The sequence below is a fragment of the Apteryx mantelli genome, chromosome 30 (assembly GCF_036417845.1).
Source record: "Apteryx mantelli isolate bAptMan1 chromosome 30, bAptMan1.hap1, whole genome shotgun sequence".
NCBI classification, from domain to species: Eukaryota; Metazoa; Chordata; class Aves; order Apterygiformes; family Apterygidae; genus Apteryx; species Apteryx mantelli.
The window spans coordinates 2,135,230-2,151,742 of NC_090007.1; the positions used below are offsets into that span (position 1 = coordinate 2,135,230).

Sequence of the window (16,513 nt, forward strand, 5' to 3'; positions counted from 1 at the left end):
CAGTGGAGCGCGCGGGGATGGGGACGCAGCGGGCAGCCAAAGGCTCGTGCCGACGCTGCCAGCGCCCGGGGGGGGGTCGTGGGACCGAGCCGGGATGCTGCAGCCCCGGGGCAGAGCCCCCTCGCTGCAAACACCAGCTCCGGCGGGGTTTGCACCTAAAACCGCAGCTGCACCGGGTGCGGGCTGGCGCCGACGCCGGGTGCCCCCCCGGGGCGCTGCGGGTGCGAGCCGGGCGCTCAGGTCCGCCCTGGTGTTTCCACCTTCGCTCGCGCCCCGGCAGCCCCCAAACCGCCCTCCGTTAGACCACGCGACTCGGCCGGCTCCGGGGATGTGTTTATTGCGGGGTGCTCGCCGCAGCGGGTGGGGGGCACCCGTCCCTGCCGGCAGCGGGGCCGGGGGGCCCCGGGGGGCTGCTCCAAGGAGAGGGGTGCAGCGCATCCCGCCGCGGGGGCGAGCGGGGCCCCAGCGCCGCGGGCGGCGCGCTGCCGCCCGGCCCCTCCTGCCGTTCCCACGGGGACACCCATCACTCGGCTTCTTCCGAATCGTACTTGAGGTCCTGGAGAATTTCGCTGATTGCCTCAATGGTTTTAATTAGCCTAGGAGAGCGGATGGAAACTATAAATAAAGCCCATATGGAGCGTATTAGCTGGGCTGCCTCGCGTTCCCCGCGCTGTTTATGAAACGCTCGGCCCGGGGAGGCGGCCAGGCGCGCGGCACCGCACGGCACCGCACGGCACCCCCCGAGCTCCCACCGCCAGCGCTTTGGAAGGCACCATCGGGGCCCCTTCGGCCCCGCACCGGGGGGGCAGGGGCAGCCCCTCCGCCTCCCGGGGCTCCCGGCGCCCCTTTTCCCGCAGGGCGCAAAGGCGGCGATGGCAGAGCCGGCTGCTCGGCCCGGCCTCGGTGGCCACTGCGTTCCCCCCCCCGGTTGCCACCTACCTGTGCTTGAGCTCCCGCACCTCCTGCTGATGGGCGTCCTCGCCGGGCTGGTCCTGCGCGCGCTGCCGGGCCAGCTGGAGCTGCGCCGTCTGCCGGGGCGACGGGAAGGAGCTGAGCCGGCCCTGCACGGCCACCCCCGTCCCGTCCCGTCCCGGTGCCCCCCGTCCCCAGCTCTCACCAGCTGCAGCTTCTCCTGCTCGCGCTCCTGGATGCGGGCGAGGTGCTGGGCCAGCTCGGGGCGGCCGTGCTCCTCCTGCAGCCGCCCCTTGATCTGCAGGATCTCCCGGGAGATGCCGCTGAAGGCCACCGTGATCTCGTGCACCAGCTGCCGGTAGCGCGGGAAGTCATAGCGGGGCGCGCTGCGCAGGTACGCCCGGTGGCCCCTGCGCACGGACACGGACACGGCGTCGGGGGGGGGGGGGGCCGAGCGAGCGGCGCTCCCCTCCGCGGCCGCCTGGCCCCGGGAAGCCCTTGTTACCGCGATTGCTACCAGGCCCGGCAGCTTAACCCCTCGCTCACGCTGGGCTTTTTGGATGCGTTGGGGGTTTTTTTTGTTGTTTTTTTTTTTTCCCTTTGGTTCGTTTGCAAGCCCGGGGTCTCGGGAAGTAAATCATCTCCTGTCTGTTGCTAAAATAGGACACAGGTGTCTGGTGCGGCGCGTCCCGTTGCCAGCTGGAGCTCATCAGCCGCCTGCCGGGGCCGCAGGCAGCGAGCGGCAGCTGCTCTCCCCCAGCAGCCTCTTCCCGCGAGGATGCAGAAACGGGGACGCGGCGGCGGCGGCACGGCCCGCGGCTGCTTTAGGGCGGCTTTGGGCATCCCCTGGCCTGCGACGCGGCAGCATCGGCACGGCGCCGGGCGCACGGGTGGGAGGGGATGGGGAAACCCTCCGGGAACGGCCGCAGCGCTGCGGGGCGCAGCCCGGCCCTTGCCCGCACTCACTCCTCGAAGAGCCGGTACGCCTCCACGCGCTCGCCCTGCAGAGCGTAGAAACGCCGCAGCAGCGCCTTCACGGCGTCGTCCGTCTGCGGGGAGAGAGGGGAGACGGCGGCGGCCGCCGTGGCACGACGGCAGCAGGCAAAATCCCGCGTCCGCCCGGGCTTTTGCAGCGGTTGCGGGTCCGCGCTGGGTCACGCCGGCTGCTCCGCGTCCGAGCCCTGCTCCGTCGCATCCCGGCCCGTTAAGGGCAGCGGGTCGTGCCTCGGTACCTGGACCTTGAGCTCCCTGCCTGAGCCCAGTGCGGGGCCGGCCACAGAGGGGTCCCAGAGCTGTTCCCGCCAGATCCGAGTGGTGCCGGAGCGCAGGTCCGGGGTCCGGCTGGATGCGGGAGCAGGGACCGGCACCCCAGGGCCACGGGCGCACAGACCGGGAGCCACCCAAGCACGCGCACGTGGCCGGGACCAGACCGGCACTGGGACCCTCCTCAGGCGGGTGGATGCAGGTGGGACTGGCGCCGGCCCAGGCACGGTCAGATCCCACCAGAACCGGCACCAGGACCCTCTCCAGCACCGTGAGCAGGAGCTGGACTGGACCGGACCGGACCGAACCGGACGACCGCAGCCAGCACCAGGACCCCCATTGCCCCGCACACGGACCGGCAGCGGGACACCCCCCCCCAATCCCGTGCACACGAACCGGAACTGGAACGCCTCCAGCCCCGTGCACACGAACCGGTACCGGGACTCACGCCGTGCACACGGACTGGCACGGTGACACCCCTAACCCTGTGCACGCGAACCAGAACCGGGACCCCCCCCCCCCCCCCATGCACAGGAACCGGAACCAGGACCCCCCCACCCCGCGCACACGGACCGGAACCGGGACTCCCTCCCCTCCTCCCCCCGCGCACACGGACCGGAACCGGGACTCCCTCCCCTCCTCCCCCCGCGCACGCGGCCCGGCCCCGTGCGCCGGGAGCTGGTGCCGGTGCCCGCGGGCCTCCCCGTCCCGCCCCGGCGCTCCCGGTCCCGCTCACCATGGCCCGCGGCCCGCTCCGCTCCCAGCGCGGCGGCGGCGGCGGCCCCGGTGCGCGCAGGCCCGGCGCGGCGCGGAGGCGGAGCGCGGCGACGGCGGCAGCGCGGCGGCCCCGCCACCTGCAGGCGCGGCCGGGCATCGCCGGCCCCGGCTGGCCGCCCGCTCCGCCCCTCAGCTGGGGCCCACAGCGCCGGTACCGGCCCCCCCCCCCCCCCCCGAACCCCCCGGCGCGCTCGCACACACCACGCCGCACGCACACAGCAAGGTTTTATTGAGACCCCTCCCGGCGCGGGCCCGAGCGAGGCTGCAGCCGCCCCCCGCCGCCAGCGTCGGTGCTTTTCGGGAGCGGTGGAGCAAGGGCCGGCGCCTCTACTTGACCTTCTTCTTGGGGCGCAGGTTGTTGGTGTGGCCGCACTTCTTCTTGCGGCAGTTAACAGCGCGCGGATGGAGGCGGGCGTAGCACCTGGAAGAGGAACCGCGGCGCGCGTCAAGGGCCGGGCCCTGCGGCCCTCCCGCAAAAGAGAGGCTAAAGGCAGCAAGGACGAGGCTGCAGGGATGGAGCATTAAACGCCTTCCAGAGGAAGGCGGATAAATCCGAGCACAGATAATTATAGTATGAAGCAGGAGCTTATAAATAGCCACATTCCCTACTGAACTGGCAACAGCCCCCAGTCCACAATGGATCTCTCTGTCCCAGAAGCAGAGCCGGTAACATGACTCACTGCAGGCGCATTCGAAATCAAGAATGCAAAGCTACCCACGGGCTCCAAGTGGCACCAAACTACGCGGAGAAAGAGGGCACTAAGGCAAGGAAACTCGCTGAAGCTTCAGGAGCTCTTCCAGTTCCTTCTCTGGGCGAGTTAAGGCAAAGCAGTGCTTCCCCAAGGACCTGCACACAACCACCCCCACCGCACGGACATGGGGTAAGAACGGGGGTGAGGAAGCTGCCCAAAGCTCCTGAGCCCAGGACATACTTGCGGCAGATCATTTTGTCGCAGTTGTACTTCTGAGCAAGCTGGCGAAGGGAAGGCTCGATGATGCCTCCGCGCAGACGCAGCACCAAGTGCAGGGTGGACTCTGAAACCAAGACAGATGCCACCGTGTGAGCCTCACTGCAGGAACTGGGCATTGCTGGGCAGTGCCCAGCACCCCGTCCCCAAAGCTGCCACATGTCACAGTGCATTAGGAAGCCTGAATCCAGCCTGAACTTCTTTTTTATTAAAAAAAAAAAAAAGTGTAAGATACCTTTCTGGATGTTGTAGTCTGAGAGAGTACGCCCATCTTCCAGCTGCTTGCCTGCAAAGATCAGCCGCTGCTGGTCAGGAGGGATACCTGGGAGAGACAGAAGGGTCAACCTGGGACACTGTTTTGGCTTAGTCATCACATCGGGAATGAGGAGCGAGCAGGGGAGGGCGTCAGTGCCACGGGAGCGGATGCGGGACGGCACCTGAGGGCGCCCCAACTGACCCCGAGGGCGGCAGAGCGGGGACGTGGAGCACCCCACGCGCCGGTACCTTCCTTGTCCTGGATCTTCGCCTTCACGTTCTCGATGGTGTCGCTGGGCTCCACCTCGAGGGTGATGGTTTTGCCCGTCAGGGTCTTCACGAAGATCTGCATCCTGGCACCGTGTGGCCTGGGGGAGAGCAGCGGCCGCCGTCACCCCGGGAGCGGGGCCTGGGCGGGGGGTGGGGTGCAGCCTCCCAGGGGGACCCACCGCGGCCTCTACGAGCAGGGCCCAGGCGTCCGAGCCCCCCCTCCCCCAACCCCAAGACCCGAGGCGTCGCCCCCACCCTTTCCCCAGGGACCCAGGCGTCCGAGATGCCACCTACCCGCCCCCAGACCGGTCCCCCGCCATCTACAGCCCCGCCCCCCGCTCCCGAGCACCCGGGATCGGGCCCCAGCCCGCCGCCGCGGCCCGGCCGCCCCCCGCGGCCCGCGCACCCGGCCGCCGCCTCGCCTCGCCGCCGAGAAAAGGGCCGCCCGGAACCGGAACCCGCCCGCAGTGACGTCACAACCGCCGCGCATCACCGCCCCCCCCACACCCGCGCGCCCCGCCGGGCCGCAGTGCGCAGGCGCGAGCCCGGGCCCAGGCCCCAGAGACCTGCCCCAAAGCGGGACCGGCCCCACAGCCCACGCCCGCCCCCCGGCCCGGCCCGGCCCCACAGTCCTGCCTCACGCCCCCCAGCCCGCACTCACCCCATACCTTGCCCCCCCCCAGCCCGGCCCCACAGCCCTGCCTCACGCCCCCCAGCCCGCACTCACCCCATACCTTGCCCCCCCCCCCAGCCCGGCCCCACAGCCCAGCCCCCCAGCCCACACTTACCCCATAGCCCGGCCCCACAGTCCTGCCCCACACCCGCCCCCCAGCCCGCACTCACCCCACAGTCCTGCCACCCCCCAGCCCGCACTCACCCTCCAGCCCAGCCCCCCAGCCCGCACTTACCCCATAGCCCAGCCCCACAGCCCTGCCCCACACCCACCCCACAGCCCACACTCACCTCATACCTTGGCCCCCCCCCCAGCACAGCCCCACACCCTGCACTCGCCCCGTAGCCCAGCCCCACAGCCCGCACTTACCCCATAGCTCTGCCCCACACCCACCCCACACCCTGCACTCACCCCATCCCCTGGCCCAAAACCCCACACTCATCCCACAGTCCTGGCCCCAAACTTTTCATTCAGCCCTGGCCCCATAGCTCTGGCCCCAAACCCCGCACTCGCCCCACAGCCCTGGCCCACACCCACCCCACACTCACCCCACAGCCCTGCCCCACACCCTGCACTCGCCCCACAGCCCTGGCCCCCAGCTCTATGCTCACCCGTTTTCCCTCTGTCCCCATGGCCCCGTAGCCTGTCCCCGCACTCGCCCCACAGTCCTGGCCCCAAACCCTGCACTCGCCCCACAGCCCTGGCCCCCGGCCCTGCGCTCGCCCCACAGCGCCATGCCCCGCTGCTGGCCCCCTGCCCCGCTCGCCCCGCAGCCCTGGCCCCCAGCTCTCCACCAGCCCCATCCTCCCACCCCGCTGCAGCCATCTCAGCCCCTCACAACCGGCAGCGAACAGTAACAGCCCGGGCCATTCCCACCCGGATACCGTAAGGGTTTGACAAGGGAAAGAGCCTGACGGCGAAGGTACCGGGAAAAGCCGCTGTGGCTAGCGGGCTGCCGTACGCAGCGAGCGCAGCTACGACCCTCCCCGCAGGAAGGCCTAAGGCGCGATGCGAGGCAGGTGAGTACGCCAGGGAAGGCAGGCTCAGAGCTCTTGCCGGGGGTGGGAAACAGGCTGCGGTTGCTGGTGCACGTTCGTTAGCAGGGCGGCCCCGCTTAGCTGCGGCCTCAGCAGGGAGAAAGCAGCACGCGAGCGGCTGCGGCGGCACGCGCAGCCCTTCAGCCACCGCCGGGGAGATCCAGGCTCCTCCTGCGGGAAAGCTGGAGCCCCAGTTTGCACGTGCAGCGAGTCTGAGCCTCCACACTGCTCAAACAAAATTACGTTCCCAAGAAAAACACCCATGCCCCACGCTGGGGAGGGCGCTCTTCTGTTCCAGAGAGCCAAAGTCTAAATCAAATGCAGGGGTTTTGCTGCGCTCCTGAACACACAAATGAGAAAGGACAAGAGGCATTTCAAATCCATGTTTTACTTATTTGCCCGTATGAGGTTGCAGGGTATGCACTACAGTGGCAGTTTAGAGGCAGAAGGGGTCTCTTCTTCACTCAGCTGTCACCTCTCAGCCTTCACTTCCCTCTTCCCAAAAAAGTAACGGCCAAGGAAACACACAAATATAAATACAGGACAAGAAGTTCTCTGCAGTCCAGGCAGCTGAGCTGGCTGTGGCCGTACAGTATCAGTGCACCTAGTCCAGGTCATTGGCAGCTTCTTCATCTGTTAGACTCTGTCCGTTCACAGCCGGTGAATCGTACTGGCCTTGCGATAAATCCTCAAAATCCTGACTCATGGTTGGAGAGATAATGTCAGGGCTTGTGTCACAAGACTCCGTGCTCTGCTCAGAGGTAGCAATGGTGGTCGTCGTGCTTTTTGGAACAGGGTCAAAATCATCATCATCATCTAGAATCGGAGATTCGTGAATGTCTGAAAGGGAAGATGCAGCTGTTAGCTTTGCTGCTTTGGCCACCCGCGACAGAACAATATATGGCTCACGTAACACCAGGTATGAGAGAAGCTCCAGCATAAGCACAGCAAAGAGTCTGCTCCCTTCTAATTTCAAATTTTGACTTCTTGTAACAGTAATCAATAGATAACTGATGTCATCTAAATTAGCAGCCATTTGTGGCTTTGTAACCTCTTGTAAGCATATTTAAGAGAATAAAAAAGCTCTCCAGACTTTTCACTGCAGCAGCCATGTGCTGGATGTCTCAGCTCTATTTTTAGAGGGGCCACAACTCCAGAAAGTTGAGTCGTGTTTCCTTAGGAAAAGGATTCCTCACACTGAGAGCAAGCTGAGATAAAAGCTGCGAGTCAGATCTAATAACAAGGAATCACTCACTGCTGAAGGCCTCCGGGTACTGTTTAGCTAGCTTCCCTTTCAGCGTCCTGCAAGAGCAGAGGAGAAAAGAGAGCTAGGTTTACACACGGGCTGACAAACCCCCCCAACGGCGCGCGGGCGAGTCCTCAGCACAGCTGGCCTCAGGGTTGCTCTGGAGCCGAACCACATCCCCGTCCTCCGGCTGCCCGACCGGCTCGCGCCTCCCGCTGCAGTTAGCTCTGCTGTGCTTCCGGGGAACGTCGCATCTTTCCAGTCTGTTCCCCAGGAAGCCCAGCACCGTGCCAAGGGGCTCCCTGCGCTCAGAGTCAACAGTTCCAGCGTTACCCAACTCCCAGAGCTTTCCTGTTGCTCCCTGTCAGGAAATCGGGTACTTCGGCAAATCCCAAAATTCGTAACCCTCCTGCGTGCTGCCGGCGCTGCGTCCCTCCCTGCTGACACAGAGGGAGCACAGAGAGTCACTGGCCAGGCTGGAGAGCAGGGATCGGGAATCTTAAAGCTCCGACCTCAGCAAGCAGTGGCTCTCCCCACACCCGCTCCCCTTGCTCCGCGTGTTTGCTCTGCTACGTGCTTTTCTCCCTCCACCTGTTTTTGGTTTCTGTGACCATCCAGGGTTCTGCATACAGGGGTGTCACATTTTAACACCTCTCTCTGCAGACACTAGCTCTCCGTGATCTGTCTAGGTGAAGACAGACCCTCTGGTTTGGGCATCTTTCCTCTCTTCCCCCCAACCCCAGCCCCACCTGATTCTTCGGAAGATGCTGTCCAGGTCCTTTTTCATTTCAACCAGCGTCTTGGTGTGGTGCAGGAACCGCTCGTTCATCTGCTGCATGCGGACGCTGGACAGGTTATTGAAGTTGAGCAGCATCTCGTTGGTCTTCTCAAATCGATCCAACCTGTCCGGAGCGAAAAAGGGGCTCTGAAGACGCCCGGCGAGACCCCCCCCCAGCACAGCTCGCTCCCAGGGCCGAGCCCGGAGCCCAGGCACTCGCACCCTCTCCCCGGACAGCCGCCGTGAGCGCGGGGCTGGGTCCCTGGGGCAGGCCGGTTCCGTGTCCCCCCCCTCGGGGTGACTCACATGTTCTTCTGGGCCTGGATGATGGCGTTGACGTCCTCGGCGTTGACCATGCCCAGCACCCGGCTGCAGAACACCCGCGAGGCCGTGGGCTCCATCGTGCCCGCCGCCGCCTGCGGGACCGGCACGGCGTCAGCTCGCGCGCGGGGTTCGGGGCCTCCCTCGCCCCCTGCTCCCGGTAACGGAGCCTCCCCCCTCCCCAATATCCCGGCAGTGGAGCCCCCCCCCCCATATCCCGGCCCCGCTAACGGAGCCTCCCCCGGCCCCACCGAATCCCCCCGTGACGGTGCCCCCCCCCTCCCCCCGCCGTGTCCCCGGTATTGGAGCCGCCCCCTCGGTCCCCTCCCACCCGGTAGCAGGGTCCCCGCCCCGCCGCGGCCCGGCCCCGGTAAGTCCCGTCCCGTCCCCCCGGTTAAAGGTGCTATTCGGGCCCGGGCGCCTCCCGGCGGCAGCGCCCCGCGCACCTGGGGGAGCCGGTCCCCGCGGCTTCACATGGCGGAGCGGCACCGGCACCGGGAGCGGGAGCGGCACGGGGCGGGGGGGAGAGGGGGGCTCGCCGCGCTTCCGGGGTGCGGGTCACGCAGCACGCGACACCGTGACGTCAGCGCGCCCTTGCGTCACGGCGCCCTGCCGGAAGTGGCGGCCGCTGGCCCGCGGGAGGGGGAAGCGCGGCCCCCCGCGCCCGGTAAGGGCGCCGGTGCTCCGCAGCCGGGCCGCGGTGCGGTCGCCGCGACCCGCGACGGGCGGGCGCGGCCTTACTGCCGCGGTACAAACAACCCCCCGGCGGCGGGCGGGCGTGGGGACCGCGGGCAGCGTTGCGCGGGTGCCCCCGGGGCCTACTCGGGGCACCGGGAGCTGCGCCGCGGCCCCTTTAAGGCGGCGCGGCGCCCCGCCCGGCGGCGCGGTGACGAGCTCTCGCTCCGCCCAATGGCGTTGGCGCGGCGCGGCGCGGCGGCCCAATGGGAGCGGCGGGGGCGGGGCCGGCGGCGGCTGACTCGCGGGCCAGGTGGGAGCGGCGGGGGGCGCGCGGCGGCGGCCGTTGCTAGGGGGAGTCCCGGCGCGTGACGACGGCGGTGACGTGGGGGCGCGCGCGCGCGCCCGGCGCGGGGGGGGAGCACGTGGCGGCCGGGGGGGGGTCCCGGGACCGCGGCGGGCGGCTGCGCCCGCTGCCGGCGCCCGGGGCCGCCTGACCTCCCCGGGGCCGGTGCCCCCCGCGGGGCCACCGCGGCGTCTCCTGCCCTGCCCGCGCCCGGCTCCAGCGCCGCTTACAGGCGGCAGCGGGGCCGGCGCGGCGCCCGGGACGGCGGCAGCCAGGCCTCGCTCCCGCGGAGGCCCTTGCCTCCCCGGGAAAGCCGGGGTTCGGCCCTGCCGGGGCGCTCAGGCCCTTGGCCGGGGTCCGGTTCCGGCTCCCCGAGTGCGGTGCGGCTGGGGGCGGCCCTCGGGGGCTGCGGCGCTCCCCGCCGTGCGGGCTCCCGCGCTTGGCGTTTGGCCACTGCGTGGCCTCCAGCTGCCGGGCCCGTGGGGAGCCCCGCTTGCTCCGCACGCAGGTGTCTCCCTGCGCAGGAGCAGGCCAAAGCGCCTGGCTGCTCGGCTCAGCCGGTCAGGCCATCCCTGCGGAGCAGGGCAAGGTCCCACAAAACCTTGTGGGGAAGGAAAGCGTCTTCTGCCGTTGCGGGCTGCTCTCTTCGGGGACTGAGACGTGAGGTCCGGGTGGGTGAGGGATGGCCACAGCTCTCCGTCCGCGCGGGGTTGGTGGCTCCTGTCCCGTTCCTAGTTGCTGCTTGCAGTGCCCCGTCCAGGCTGGGGGAGGGCTGGCATCTGCGTTCATCCCCTCGGCAAACGAAGGACCAAGCTCTTCCATGTCTGTTTCCCCTTTAGTTTGCTCTGCTCCCTGCTCCGTGGCGATGGCTTCCAGCGGGGAGGAGCTGAGCAGCAGCTCCCCGGACTGGGTGGACAGCGGCACGGACCTGTCCTGCCCAGAGCTCGCCGGAGCCAGCGCCTCTCTGCTTGACAGCGGGGAGGACTTCGAGGTCTTGGAAGATGACGATGATGACCTGAGCGAGCTGCCTCCGCTGGAGGACGTGGGCCGGGTGAAGACCCCAGCCAAGGAGGATGCCCAGCCTTCGGAGCAGGCCCCGGGGGAAGCAGCTGAGGACCCACAGGAATGGCTCGATGTCCTGGGTAAGAGCCTGCGGAAGAAGCTTCTGCGTCTTCCGCTCCTGTCCAAGGCGCTGAGCTGGCCCATGGAGCTGAACGGGCTTCCCTGGGGGAGGACGGAGGAGCTGGGCTTCCCCACAGCTTTGTGGACGCTCTGGGAGCAGCAGCCGCATGCCAGTGGGATGTGGCAGCGCAGGAAGGACTAGACAGGCAGGTCCACGCCTGAGCCAGCGCCCGCGGCTGCTCTGGCTCCACCGTGGTTCGTGGGGATCCATCGCTTAGGGCGGGTGCGGTGGGATGGTCGATGGGCGACACAGCGGCGCTTCCCGCAGCACGAAGGCCGGCTGGCGCGGGGGATCGCCGCTGGAAACCGGGGGACGTGGCTTGCAGCCAGGCCGTCTCCCTCTCCCCTCCCCGTGCAGGGCCCTGCCGCTGCGGAGGGCTGACGTGCCTCCGCCTTCTCCTTGCCCAGGGAGCGGCTTGCTCAAGAAGAAGACCCTGGTGCCAGGCCGGGGGGTGGAGAGCCGGCCGCACAAGGGCCAGGATGTCACTGTCCGCCTGAAGGCCATGCTGGAGGACGGCAGCGTGGTGGAGGAGAACCCCGGCCTCACCTTCACGCTGGGAGACTGCGACGTCTTGCAGGTAGGAGCCGGGAGGCCGAGCCCTGGGCCTCCTGCTGACTGGGGAGGGTGGGGGTTTAGCTCAGCACCCTGTTTCCAGACCACGTAGAGAAACGAATGTGGGTGCTGCAGGCTGATTGCCTGGTTCTCCCCGCCGCTGCCCCTGGCTTAAGGCTGTGTTGTTCCTGCCGTGCTGCGCAGCACCTCGCCGCCCTGGGCATGGGGTGGCAGGGACGGCTGGCAGGGTCTGGAGTCAGTGACGGCCCCGGCTGCATGCCTCGCCTGCCGGTGGGAAGCAACCCCTTGGCCTCCCTCTCCGGAGGGGCAGGGCCCTTTGCTCACCTCCTTCCACAAAATTTATCTCCGTAGGCTCTAGACCTGTGCGTGCAACTTCTGGAAATGGGAGAAACAGCCTTGATCGTGTCGGATGCAAAGTACTGCTACGGTTCTCAGGGCAGGTGAGTGTGGAGGGTGAGGAGTGGGGAAGGGCGGACCGGAGCCACCCGGAGCAGCCTGTGGCTTTGGTGAGATGCAGGCAGTGCTAAATCCCCATGGCCCAACCTGGCTGGGGGCCTGGCAGAGGGGACAGCCATCAGCCCAGCCCTTCCTTTGCAAAAGCCCTCAGAGGTGCCCTCCTTGATGCAGGAGCCCCGACATCCCACCCAACGTGGCCCTCACCCTGGAGGTGGAGCTGCTGGAGGCTCGGGACGCGCCGGACCTAGAGCTGCTCAACGGGAAGGAGAAGATAGGACTGGCCAACCGCAAGCGAGAGCGCGGCAACTTCTACTACCAGCAGGCAGATTACGTGCTGGCCATCAACTCCTACGACATCGCCCTCAAGGTCATCGGTTCCAGCTCGAAAGGTATCTGCTGCTGCCGCCGTGCCCGAGGAGGGCTGGCCGGGCTCCTGCTTTCCCGGTCTAACCGGGCTCTGGGATCCTTGCAGTCGACTTCAGCCCCAAGGAGGAGGCCGAGCTGCTGGATGTGAAGGTGAAATGTCTCAACAACCTGGCAGCCTCCCAGCTCAAACTGGACCATTACGAGGCTGCCCTGAAGTCCTGTAACCTCGTCCTGGAACACCAGCCAGGGAATATCAAGGCCCTCTTCCGAAAGGGCAAGGTGAGGCTGGGCTCTGCCCTCTGCTCTCCCCGGCCCGGCTGCAGCAGGACGGAGGGCAGGCGGTGAGGGACGGACCCCCAGTGCCCTGCTCAGCTCTGTGTCTCGCCTTCCAGGTCCTGGCCCAGCAGGGGGAATACAGAGAGGCCATCCCCATCTTAAAGGCGGCTTTGAAACTGGAGCCTTCGAACAAGGTAGGCCGCCGTGAGCGCTGCCAGCGATCCTGTTGAGCTGGGCTTTGCCGGGCTCTCCTCTTGGCCACGCAAAACTGCAAACCCCGGTGCTCCCGTGTAAGGGCTGGATAGGCACGGCACGGTGCGCTGCACGGTAGCACCCCGTGGCGCGATGTCTGAGCTGGCGGGGCCTTATCTCCGTGTTGTGATTCTCTCTCTGCCCTTTGCTCCTTGCGGCAGCAGGACTCCCTGCCAACCCGTCCCTAGCTCAGCAATCCCGCGCGTAGGGTCCCGGCCACCCCGGCCTTGCAGGGCGGCTCCAGCACCTTGTGCCATTGCCACAGAAAGCAGAGTGCAGCCGCGTCCCTGCGGTCCCTCGCGCAGCCTGGAGCGGGATTCGCTGGGCTGTGGCAGCAGCCCCAGAAGCCCTGGACCTCCGGCCAGCGCGAGGCATGAGTGATCCCTGGGTCAGGAATTTCCGGTCGGTTAATGATCAGCTGCCGGGCTGGAGCCTGGGGAGAAATTGAAAGCCCTGCCAGAGCCAGGGAATGGCCCCGGGCAGCCCGGGGAGCTGGGGGAGGACGCGCAGGGAGGTGCTACCTGCACGAGCTCGAGGCAGGGTGCTTAGCTGTACCGACGGGCTTCAGTCCTGGGCTGGGCCTGTTTTATCTGCCTCCTTCTTGAGCATTTCACCAGAACGTCGTTATTAGCAGTGTGTTTTCCAGTCCCTGAAGGCCATGGGTAGGATGGGACCCTGGGAAACTAGGTGCTCTGCGGTTTAAAAGCAGGCGAGAGCCCCTGGCCCAGAGGGCTCGTGGTTTGGGAGCTCCACGGGGGAGGCTGGGCAGGCCGGGAGCAGGATCTCGTGGAAGAGGCGAGCGAGCACACCAGGATCACCGACAGGAGCGAGCGCAGGCGGTACTGGTCGCCGGGAGCCCGGCTCTCCCCTCGCGTGCCATCCGTGCTGGCCAGGCTGCTTTTCACCAGCCCATTTGCGCGAAGCTTTTAATTGGAGAGGGGAAAAAAAAATCAGAATGCCCAGCAGTGACGTTACCAGTGAAACCACAAGTACAGCAAATTACTGGCCGCTCCAGCCGGCTGCTGGGGCTCCCGGGGAAGTGGCTGCGCCGCTCCAGACGGCAGCACTGCGCAGGCACTACTGAGTCACGGGCTCCTGGTGCTCAAAACAGACCCGGGAAATGCTCAACTTCACCTGCCCTCGGATGAGGAAACCTGGATTCTCCAGGGCTGTGAGCTAACGGGGGTGTTAGAGGCACTCAGTAACTGCTGCTTTGCATCATCAAGACTTTTTAATGTGCTGGCGAGCGCCCTGTTTGCGCTGCGGCGACTGGGTTAACTCTGCGCCAGCATCCCCGGGGCAAATACTGTCTTTAAAGTGGGTAGCGTGTGGCAGTGTTTCGGGGAGGCGTCGGAGCCGCCCGGAGCACGGCGTCCCCAGCAGAGGGCACAGCGCAGCCGTGCCACCGGACGGACGTCGCAGCCGCTGGGCTGGCACGATGTCCTCGCGCCCGCCAGGCTGCCGCTGACACGGGCTCCGGGCGACTGCTGGGGATGGGGCTGCGCGCGGGCAGCGGGGCGAGAGCCCTCGCTGTGCAGGGCTCTGGGAAAGCCACCGGCGCCGGGTCTGGCTTGCATCGATTCCAGCTCGTCCCTGCTCGGCCGGCTTGTGCTCCTTGCTGCATGCCCGGCGGCTGCGGCTCTGCCTGGGCGGCAGCTTTATCCCGCCGAGCTCCCTCCAAGCCCAGCGATTTCTGCGGCTCGGAGCGCTCGGGCATGTGCCAACACGCTCCCGCGTACCCAGCGCTCGCGGGTCTTGCTGCGATCCCACATCAGACCGGGCTGAATTTAAGCCTGCTTTCCTGGCCTGCTTCCAGGCAGGAACGCAGGAGAGCTCTGGCACGTCTGTCCTTGAGGCAGGAACTTTTGAGTCTCTATTAAAGGAGAAAATCCTTTTCCTGGTGCCTGTGCAATCCGCCCTGGGCACCGCTCCCCGCTGCCAGGTGCGGGCGGCAGGTGCCCAGTGCCACGCTGCTGTCCCCATCCCCTGCCCTGTGTGGCAGGGACAGTGCAGGGTGGCAGGACCCATCACCATAGCGCTGCCTTCTCTTTCCCAGACCATCCATGCTGAGCTCTCCAAGCTGGTGAAGAAGCACGCGGACCAGAAGAGCATGGAAACGGAGATGTACAGGAAGATGCTCGGGAATCCCAGCGCCGGCGGGGCCCCAGCAAAATGCAAAGACAAGCTGCCCTGGGTAAGGCTTGGTGCTGCGGCGGGTCGCGCCGGGGCGAGCAGAGGGGACACGTGGGCCTCTCCAGTTCCCGTGCGCTGGGTTGTGCTGTCCCCGCAGCCCTGCTGGGAGCACGCGGCCGGCCTGGGGCCAGCGCGTGGCCGGCGTGCCAGGAAAATGCTGATAGCTGCTGCCTCGCTCCTGGCCCCGGCGATGCCAGCTGGAGGCTCTGGCCTCTGCTCCCAGCTGCTCCAAGCGCTGGCGGGTGGAAATCGCTGTCAGCTGGGCTGGCCGGAGAGCCACGGCACACGCTGTCCCCTTGGCCGCGCTGGCCCCGCGCTGGGCACGGCCAATGCAGCACTTGCCTTTTCGGGCTGCGTTATCTCAGATGCGTGCTGTGCCCTGGCGCTGCTCTGTCTCTTTGCTGCCCCGGGGCTGGGAGCGAGGGCGGCGCGGGGCCGGGGCACGCCGCCTGCATCCCATCACGCTGCCGCTGTCTCCCTCCTCCGCAGTCCATCCCCTGGAAATGGCTCTTCGGCGCAACAGCCATCGCGCTCGGCGGCGTGGCCTTGTCCGTGGTCATTGCAGCAAGGAACTAACGGCACCGGCAGAGCGGCGGTGCCACCGGGACCTGTGCCGGGACCGTGCTTCCCTCCTGCTCGGGATGAGCCAGGGCTTCCTGGGGTCCGGCAGCTCCGCCAACCTCCCCCCCTGCGGACTGGCAGTCGCCGAAATAAGGATGTGCTCTCTGCCGGAGGCGCCGGACCCCCCCTCCCGATGGCCACCCAGCGCTTCCCACACCCCTTCCCTGCACGGATGGGTCCCGCCGCGGGGACGGAGACCCCCGAACCTGCCCTGGGGGCGTCGGGAGCGTCCGTGCACGGGCAGGTCGCCACTGGTGCCAACCCAGCAATACGCGGTGGGCGGCGGGGAGCGGCGGCGGGAAGGACGCCCCACCGCCCGCTCCCCTCCTCGGCGCGGCCCCGGCCTCTGCAACGTCAAAGGAAGCCAAAGAAACGCGGGGCGCCAGGGACGCGTCGCCTCACGCCGGTCTCTCCTGGCTGGAGGCTCCCTCCGGCCCGGGGCCGTCTTCCCCCCTCCCGGCTCCTCCATCCCGTTGCGCGCCGGGGCCCGCGGCCACCATCACCGTCCCCGCTCCTTGAGCTCTGCTGGCGTGGAGGTGCACGCGCCGTCCTCCCGCCCCGAACCCACTGTGAAATTCCCAATAAAGGACGATTCCTTCACGCCCGGGACTCTTGCTTTGGGGCTTTGCAAGCCTTTTTGTTGGTTACCCCCAAGCAGGGACCGTGGGGGCCCCTCAGCCTGGAACCCCCCCCCCCCCATTGTGGAGGGGACCCCAGGGACACAGGCACAGGCCTGGGGCCGATGACTAGGGGACCCCCAGGCCTTGCTCTGGGGGGGTGATGCCCAGGGCCCCCCCCCCGGCCATGCCTGGGAGGGGATCCCCGGGGGGGGGAGGGGGGTGTCTGGGGGGGGTGATGCCCGTTCACGCTGCCCCGGGGCTCCTCCAGCGCTGGAGGGCTGCACCAAACCACCCTCCCCGCCATGCCCCGCGGCTTATATTTGCATATCCCCGCCTCTTCCTGCCAGCCCCCAATCCGGCTCGGCGTCCCTCTGGGGCCGGCCAATGGGAGCGCGCGCTGCCCACCTCCTTGCCCCAGCAACAGGCTCCCCGAGTGGGCGTGGCCTGCGGAT

The 16,513-nt window shown here is 67.6% G+C and overlaps 4 protein-coding genes across 10 annotated transcripts in view; 1 reads left to right on the top strand and 3 right to left on the bottom strand.

The window, feature by feature from the left end:
• Positions 1-321: 321 nt before the first annotated feature.
• REX1BD (required for excision 1-B domain containing) lies at positions 322-2,975 on the bottom strand. The gene is made up of 5 exons (XM_067312759.1): positions 2,912-2,975; positions 1,879-1,961; positions 1,118-1,322; positions 940-1,028; positions 322-596 (listed from the first exon to the last, which is right to left on the bottom strand). The coding sequence occupies exons 1-5, from the start codon at positions 2,912-2,914 to the stop codon at positions 524-526; spliced, it is 453 nt and encodes a 150-aa protein (XP_067168860.1). The 5' UTR covers positions 2,915-2,975; the 3' UTR covers positions 322-523.
• A 189-nt stretch (positions 2,976-3,164) lies between these two features.
• UBA52 (ubiquitin A-52 residue ribosomal protein fusion product 1) overlaps positions 3,165-16,513 on the bottom strand; it is a 74,226-nt gene continuing 60,877 nt past the window's right edge. Inside the window, exons 1-5 of one of the 2 annotated variants that reach the window (XM_067312914.1) lie at positions 4,852-4,927; positions 4,425-4,543; positions 4,156-4,242; positions 3,885-3,987; positions 3,165-3,373 (exon numbers count right to left, since the gene is read on the bottom strand). In XM_067312914.1, the coding sequence (XP_067169015.1) occupies positions 3,280-3,373; positions 3,885-3,987; positions 4,156-4,242; positions 4,425-4,527 (387 nt within the window). In that variant the 5' untranslated portion in view covers positions 4,528-4,543; positions 4,852-4,927 and the 3' untranslated portion in view covers positions 3,165-3,279. Of the gene's footprint in view, positions 3,374-3,884; positions 3,988-4,155; positions 4,243-4,424; positions 4,544-4,851; positions 4,928-16,513 lie in introns of those variants that run through there. The other variant, XM_067312915.1, reaches the window with a different exon arrangement.
• Positions 6,528-9,030, bottom strand: KXD1 (KxDL motif containing 1). Its single transcript, XM_067312913.1, has 5 exons — positions 8,947-9,030; positions 8,486-8,595; positions 8,151-8,303; positions 7,411-7,457; positions 6,528-6,995 (listed from the first exon to the last, which is right to left on the bottom strand). The coding sequence occupies exons 2-5, from the start codon at positions 8,578-8,580 to the stop codon at positions 6,760-6,762; spliced, it is 531 nt and encodes a 176-aa protein (XP_067169014.1). The 5' UTR covers positions 8,581-8,595; positions 8,947-9,030; the 3' UTR covers positions 6,528-6,759.
• FKBP8 (FKBP prolyl isomerase 8) lies at positions 8,860-16,041 on the top strand. 6 transcript variants are annotated; one of them, XM_067312910.1, is made up of 9 exons: positions 8,860-8,870; positions 10,361-10,663; positions 11,112-11,281; positions 11,629-11,717; positions 11,905-12,122; positions 12,206-12,378; positions 12,492-12,569; positions 14,684-14,821; positions 15,310-16,041. In XM_067312910.1, the coding sequence occupies exons 2-9, from the start codon at positions 10,387-10,389 to the stop codon at positions 15,394-15,396; spliced, it is 1,230 nt and encodes a 409-aa protein (XP_067169011.1). In that variant the 5' UTR covers positions 8,860-8,870; positions 10,361-10,386; the 3' UTR covers positions 15,397-16,041. The 6 variants fall into 6 exon arrangements, with proteins under 6 accessions (XP_067169011.1, XP_067169006.1, XP_067169009.1 ...); XM_067312905.1 differs by lacking the exon at positions 8,860-8,870 and adding an exon at positions 8,975-9,167; XM_067312908.1 differs by lacking the exon at positions 8,860-8,870 and adding an exon at positions 9,460-9,488.